The following is a 7,853-nucleotide window of genomic DNA, read 5'->3' on the forward strand; positions in this document are numbered from 1 at the left end:
TTGGTCACTAAGGTCTTTTGTCAGTTTAACTGACTTTAAGTGATTCCTTAAGTTTAAGACTCAGATAAGGAGAAAACCTTAAATACTTAAGTGAACATTTTAAGGAAACCTTAAAGAGAAGAGTTAAAGGTGTTTTTCCAATTGTTTTTATTTGTGCAACTGGCCCCTGTTCACCTGTGTGTGGAGGTGGAGGTGAAGGGGGGTGGGGGGGGGGGGGGTGAGTGCGTCATCATATTTTTTGTTTACCGCCACTGTCTTTTGATCTCTGAGATTATCTTGTGCTCCTTATAATAAGACGATCTTGTTGTCAATAAAAGTTTCTCGGCAGACTTCTTGCTCCTTTCCCAAAGTCGCTGCACACATAAGCAATGAGTTCTTTTTTTGTAAAACCAAACAGAACAGTAATATTAAAAAAGGTGAGAAGAGAAATGTTTATTTGTGCTTCTGTGAATTTGGTTCAGTATCTGATAAAATGACGTTTGAGAAGAGAGCAGGGACGATCATGACTGGACTCAAAATGACTGAAAAACACTAAGAGTGCGGTGTGTCAGGAGTTTTAAACTTTGTGACATTGGACCTTTTACAAGGTCTGTACGAGGGAAAAGTTTGGAGAATTGTCTAAAATACTTACAGTAACTAACGTCACATTAATACAGTTTTCACTTTGTGCGTTTGTGTCTCGTTCAACGTCTGGATTCATTTCTCACAGACACAAGAAAACCAAAGAATACAAAGATAATATTTTGAAAGCAGACCTTTATACATATTTACAAAAAGAAAAAACAAAGTCTCCGAACATTAAAGATCATTTGATGACAGTTTCATTACGTCTGCAAAGTCGTTCTGGAAAATCACAGGAGACGAATTATTGGCACTGAGATGTAAATACAGCACAACAGAGAGAGAGACAGGAGGAGCAGCTCTGCACCACGTCTCTGAGGGAAACACTTCATGTTTAAAACGGTCCACCGTAAAAATGTCTTTGGACATTACTCCTACTCATCGACACAAATATACACACTCACATACACACAATATCCAGTCCTTTCATTAGTTTTAGGTTTTTTTAATAGTTGGATCTGATGCAGACTTGTCAGAGGAGAGATGAAATCGAAACTTTTAAACTGGCAGCGTTCTCCAAATGAAATCAACGCTGGCGTCTTGTTTTCCTGAGACTGAATTCTGCAGAAATTTGNCTCCAAATGAAATCAACGCTGGCGTCTTGTTTTCCTGAGATTTTATACATTTACACATTTTATATTTACCAACACAGTGTCGCCTGAAAGCTCCTGAACAACATCACACCACTGGGTTTAGGACAAACTTAGAAAGCCAAAGTTGCACCACCGCTCCTAGCTAGCCGCTACCGCTAGCATCTGTAATGTTATGAAGTTTTCTTTATCTGTGCCCATTTTAAAGGAATAGTTCAACAGCTGCATTGTCCCTATTTCATATCTTCATACTAGGCTAAGCTAACTGGCTACATATCAAAATTCCTCTGGCTCAGTGTTCGGCTGGTTCCTCGGCCCGAGTCCGGCCCATAGAAAATCTTCCTGACTGTTCGGCAGCACTGGACGATAACAGCTGGAATCAGCCCAGGTGTGGACGTACATGGGCCAGACTCAGGCCGGGGGGCCCAGACAGATGTTGGGCCAGACGTTTCATGTAGCTATCTGAGAGTGGTATCAACTTACTGATCTAGAAAAATAAAAAGAATAAATGTATTTCTCAAAATGCTGAAACATTCCTTTAAGTTAGATTTCTATTGACACTTTAATAATTCATCTGAACATATGGACAGAACTCCTCAGTTTCAGTCTGTCGGACAGGACGCTGTGTGTGAAGCTAAAAGAGGAGGCGCTACAGTTTTGGTGAAAAGATGCAATTATTAAAAAATACAGAAAAATATGAATAATATTTTAAAATGAAACTATCTTTAAAAACATTACTATTGTTGAAAAACTCCTTGCTTTGTTTTTTCTTCTTGTAGTAAAGCCGTGATGTTGGCTTCTTATTAAAACTAAAAGCGCTCAGAGAATGTGTTATCTGGCCTCTGTGTTGTTACGGGGTCGGACGTGGGTCGCCAACATGTCAGAGATTTTCAGGTGGGTCATGAGCTGGAGAAGGTCGGGAACCGCTGGGCTCGACTTTGACTCTTTATAGCGGCTCTCAACATTTTAATGAACAAGATTGATTGTGTTGTTAACATTCAGCGGCCCCAGGAGATTTAAAGACGTTTTCCTTCGGTTGAAATGACGAGATGTTCAGACTTAAGCAGCCGGAGGATTTCACTTTGAACATGAACACAGGAACAAGCTTCAGTTTTAAATCTTCATGCTCAAACAGTGACTCACAGGTTTGATCTGAAACACACCTGTTGTCTGATGTTTACTTGTATTTGCCTTAAATGTAGCAGGAGCAGGAGAACTCGCCAAATCTTGATTGATTTCATTTGGGTTTTTACTGCCAGTTTCACACACACACACACACACACACCCTTTAATTTCTCAGACTTTCAACATTCAGTCACATACTCCCTCATAAACTTTCTCTTCACTCAAACACTCACATTCAGAAGTAGCTCAGCGCTGGTTCGGTCTTTGATGTGGTCAGAGCCAAGAAGCCAAGAAGCCGTGCCCATGTTAATGTTCTGCAGCTTCTCTGCTTTACTTTTCTTATGGCATCAAAAGTGACTCTGATCCATCGCTGAATTCAGATTTACTGACCTCAGAACCCTACACACACACACACACACACACACACACACACACACACACACACACACACACACACACACACACACACACACACACCATGGGATATATTTACTCAGCATCTTCGTTGTGGGATGAGATTAAATCTTTAACCAGAGATGTAAATGAATCTTCTTCCAGTAAAACATATAAAACAAAGTTTAAGTTTTAATTTAGTTAGTTTGTCTGTTCGTCTCCTTCTCATCACTGTAATAATATTTTCATCCCATCATCATCATCATCATCATCATCATCATCATCATCATCATCATCATCAGCTTCACTCTCACTGGTTTGTTTCATTGTTCTTAGAAACAGGAAGAACTCTCAGAGAAACAGAAAAACAAACATCAGATTTTAAAAACACTCCTAGTTCCTGACACACACTCAGTTTGTTCCTGAACCTGTAGGATGAGGAAGAGGAAGAGGAAGAGGATGAGGATGAGGATGAGGATGAGGAAGAGGATGAGGAAGAGGAAGAGGAAGAGGAAGAGGATGAGGATGAGGATGAGGATGAGGAAGAGGAAGAGGAAGATCCTCTGGAGACGTGTGCAGACTTACAAACATACAGTACATGCACACACAGACATGGAACAAACACATGTACATGTTAAATAAGTGTCTGGTTCGTGACCTGATGAAGCGTTTCCCAAAGATCTGACCTCACAACGTCCCAGAGAAACATTTTCACTCCAGATTGAACAAATAAATACGACCAAGCAGGAAGTTAAATAGAGGTGGAACACGTTGTGTTGTTTTAAACATTTTAACATTAACAACAATTTACTGCTTTAATCACAATGTACTGTTTTACAAAAGCTGCTGAAGTCGCTCAGATCCACGTGACGCCGGCCGAAGCTCCAGCTGTGTCATAAAGACTTCTTCCCTCTTTATGACACAGCGCGCCCGCTCCGTGACTTACAGCTGTGTGTCTTCACCAGCTGGAGCCGCACGACCAGCTTCATCTTATTCCACTCAAAGTCACCAACGGCCCGGTCTGGGTCCTGAGCCGTAGTTTGAGAAGCATGCATGTTCTGTACACAGTCTCTTGGCAGTTCAGTTTGTAGTTTGGTCCTGTGTGAAACGTGTCGTAGTTACAGTCAAACTTGTTTTTCAGTCCGACAGATTCAGAGCCACAAAATACTTGTTAGAAATCAGATTTTAAACACCAGGAATTAAAGAGACGTCTGGTCGTGACCCTGATCACGACTCTGAGACTCATTCAAACCAGTTAAATCATGAGTGTCAGGAGGAAATTTAATTCTTTCTGAGTTATAATAAAGGCTTGATTGTGCCTCATTTAATAGCAGCAACACCACGACTTCTTCTTCCTCTGTCTTAAATCTGATCTGACTCCAAACCAACGCTCAGAACAGGACTGAGCATTTTCTCTGACCCCAGAAGACGAACCAGATCCACCTTCATTTTGTTCATTTTGTTTTTCCCACGCTCGTGAAGTCAGTGAAGCTCACATCACTGAACCAAACGTCTCCTGCAGCTCAGAACACTAACGACCTGGGAGAGGAGATCTGTAACCTCATCAAAGCCGCCGCCGCGCTTTTCTCTGCCTTTTCATCTGTGTGGTCGCGGTCAGGCCCCGCCCCCTCTGAAGAGACCAACACAACTGCTCTTCACAACCTAAATAATTACTTTCTTAAATCTGCTGCAGTGTTGGATAATTACCTTGATAACTATAAAGTTCATTTTGAAGGTTGTAGCTCTTTAATTATCAATCACTGAATAATCCTCCAAAACATACTTAAGTTTTTAGATCAATAATTTTTTTGTTTGTTTATGTGTTGTATCATTACAAACACATTGACAGTCAGCTGACGTACAACAACCAATCCCTGTTCAGCACATACACGTGTGCTTCTCAGGCTGCGTCCACACGAACACGTTTTCATTTTAAACCAATCTCCGTCCAGACTAACACACCTGAAAACACACATCACATGACCATCACCTACACTGAGCATGTGCAAGCCAGTGTAAACAGGAAGTAGATTGTCTCCTCTGCAGTAAATCCTCTGAAGGAGGAACAGCAGAGACAGTTGTAGCATTAAAACAGAATGTAAGTGAACAACAGCTGCAAAGACAACAAGGTCAGTGACACTGTCCTTCATTATCATGTTGTATTCACCACTGGTAGTCCAGGCTGAGGAGAGCCAATCAGGAGAGGCTGTGGGGGTGATCTCATCGTTTACAAAGGTCTGTTTCTGTCCATCCCAGAGTTTTCACAATAAAACACAACTCCAGAGTTTTCAGAGTAAAACACAACTCCAGAGTTGTTTTTGGGGCTCGAAAACTCTGGGGTTGTGTTTTATTTTGAAAGCTCTGGGGTTGTGTTTTATTTTGAAAGCTCTGGGGTTGTGTTTTATTCTGAAAACTCTGGGGTTGTGTTTTATTTTGAAAGCTCTGGGGTTGTGTTTTATTTTGAAAACTCTGGAGTTGTGTTTTTTTATTTTGAAAACTCTGGGATTGTGTTTTAGTTTGAAAACTCTGGGGTTGTGTTTTATTTTGAAAATTCTGGGGTTGTGTTTTAGTTTGAAAACTCTGGGGTTGTGTTTTATTTTGAAAATTCTGGGGTTGTGTTTTAGTTTGAAAACTCTGGAGTTGTGTTTTTTATTTCAAAAACTCTGGGGTTGTGTTTTAGTTTGAAAACTGGTGTTTTGTTTTATTTAGAAAACTCTGGGGTTGTATTTTATTTTGAAAGCTCTGGGGTTGTGTTTTAGTTTGAAAACTGGAGTTTTGTTTTATTTAGAAAACTCTGGGGTTGTGTTTTATTTTGAAAGCTCTGGGGTTTTGTTTTATTTTGAAAGCTCTGGGGTTTTGTTTTATTCTGAAAACGTAGCAAAAGAGATGATTTCTAAAATGAAAACGTAGTCGTGTGGACGGAGCCTCACTCATCTTGTTGTTTCCTCTCCTGAACCATGTGTTGTCAATAAAATGCTTTTGAGCAGTTGAGCCTCAGTTCTCCCTCCAAGGATGGAGTCTCCTTGAAACCTGAAGGCAACACAAAGGGCCGTTCTTGTAACTTCAATAACACGACTTTGAAAAAAAAAGAAAAAGAAAAAGGGCAACAACATCTCAAGAATTTTCTCAAGTGTCGAAAAACATACTGACATTAATGGAAACCAGTTTGTGCCTGGAAGGTAAGAAATCAATCTAAAAACATCTGCTCTGCTCTGGAGAATAACTGTCAGCCTGTGATTTGTAATTAACGGGCAAAAACATGCAAAAAAAAAAAACGACGTTTGTCCTTTGAGACAGAAATCATTTCAGAAGAGTTGGATAATTTTTTTTTTTTTTTTACGCTCAACTTTTGGAACAAGACATTTCTATTTTTTTTTTTCTCTGCCGAGGCTCCAAATTGAAAACATCCCTTTAAATGTCTCTGTCACGACACAGTGGGTCAGACATGCTGCGTGTCCTTCAGTCAGCATGCTTCACAACCTAATGAACTCTACTCTTCTATTGTATTCACACAGTCTTTGTCCAGGTGAAGCAGCTGTTGCTCCCGAACACACTTCAGTTGTAGCTTAGTTTCAGTTTGTTGCTATGGTGACAGGACGCCTGTTTTCTTGGTAGATAAGTGCATGCGCATGTTGTTGTAGTCTCTGTACATACAGTATGTGTGTGTCTCAGTGTATAAGTTAAGTGTGTGTGTGTGTGTGTGTGTGTGAGTGTGGACGTTAACATAAATGTGTGTGTGTGTGTGTGTTGAAGTCACTGAAACTCCGCCCCCCTGCTCCGACACATTCAAGCGCTCCTTGGCGCCCTCTGCTGGGGCTTGCTCCTGCTCTTCCTCCCTGCTGCTCTTCCTCCTCCTCCTCCTCCTCCTCCTCCTCCTCCTCCTCTTCCTCCCCCGTGCTTGTGCCTCTCCCCTCTCTCTTTCTCCTTGTTTGGCGCCACAATCATGTCGCCGTGGCGACGGTGGTTGCGCGGGGGGCGGTACCCCAGGGCCTTGCAGTGCTGGCCGAGGTTTCCCGGGTGAATCAGCGCCATCACGTCCTCGTACCAGGGCTGGGTTCCTGCGTTCTGATAGGCCGAGGTCGACAAGGAAGCGAGGAGGCGATTGGCCGAGGGGCTCCAGACGGCGAGGCGGACGGTGACGGCGGTCCAGTGATACCCGTGCTCCTCCACCTGGCAGTGGTAGACGCCGCCGTGAGACAGCTCGGCTCGACGAATCAGGACGCCCCGCTCGATAACAACCAGCTGGTCACCTGTTACCACCTGAAGAGAGAGAGATGGACGTCAGGTCTGGTGATCGAGCTAGCACATCAAGCTCCTCCTCCCCCTCCCTGCTCTGTTGCACTTCACCTGTGAAGCTCTGTGTGTGTGTGTGTGTGTGTGTGTACCTGGTTTAGTTCAGGACTGTTCTCTCCAGCCTGTTTGTACCAGGTGACAGCAGCGTGTCTGGACCGAGGCAGACACTCCAGGTAGGTGCTGTTGCCCTCGGCGACCATCATCACCCTCTGCTCCGCCTCTACCTGCAGCGCAGCTGAGAGACACAGAGAGTATGTTAACTGTCTGTCTCTCCTGTAAACAAATGTCAACACTGTACGTGAAGTCTCGGTTTATCCAGGTGTCTCCTCACCTCCCTGTCTGACACACTGAGTTAACGGATCCTCGTCCTCTCCCAAGTGGCGAGCGTTCCTCCTGCAGAGAGAAAGAAATAAAAGCTTCGTTACATCCTGTCGTTTGGAAGTAATGCACACTTACGGCTCTTTCATGCTCTACGCCAGATATGTATACGGACGTGGACGGAGCCTTCTGTTCATACTCTGCACGTAGCTTACGGATACGGACCAAATGTAGCAGCACCACCGGACCCCGCGGGGGCAGCGTCGAGCAGTGGAGCCCAAAACTTTTGAAAATGGCGGAACTTTTTGAGGAAAGATTATGCGAGTTGGTGAGAAATTATAAAGATATTATGGACAGCTACTACAGCTGGACTGAGATCGGACGGGAACTGGATGTGAGTTGGCGCCCCCTAGTGGATGCATTGTTTAACGTCCATCTCAATGCAAAGGAAGCATTAATGAGCCTTTAAACAGACGTGTGTGTGACGATGTAAAGTTTGTCCTGAAGACGATG

General features: G+C 43.1%; 1 protein-coding gene across 1 annotated transcript in view; it reads right to left on the minus strand.

The window, feature by feature from the left end:
- Window positions 1–6,192: 6,192 nt before the first annotated feature.
- The window catches only part of LOC111230711 (semaphorin-3ab-like), an 80,502-nt gene continuing 78,841 nt past the window's right edge, over window positions 6,193–7,853 (minus strand). The window contains exons 16-18 of the mRNA XM_022757534.1: window positions 7,354–7,415; window positions 7,115–7,257; window positions 6,193–6,989 (exon numbers count right to left, since the gene is read on the minus strand). Of these exons, the coding sequence (XP_022613255.1) occupies window positions 6,516–6,989; window positions 7,115–7,257; window positions 7,354–7,415 (679 nt within the window). The 3' untranslated portion in view covers window positions 6,193–6,515. The remainder of the gene's footprint in view (window positions 6,990–7,114; window positions 7,258–7,353; window positions 7,416–7,853) is intronic.

The sequence above is a fragment of the Seriola dumerili genome, unplaced genomic scaffold (genome assembly GCF_002260705.1).
Source record: "Seriola dumerili isolate Sdu_G_001 unplaced genomic scaffold, Sdu_1.0 BDQW01000283.1, whole genome shotgun sequence".
Lineage (NCBI taxonomy): Eukaryota > Metazoa > Chordata > Actinopteri > Carangiformes > Carangidae > Seriola > Seriola dumerili.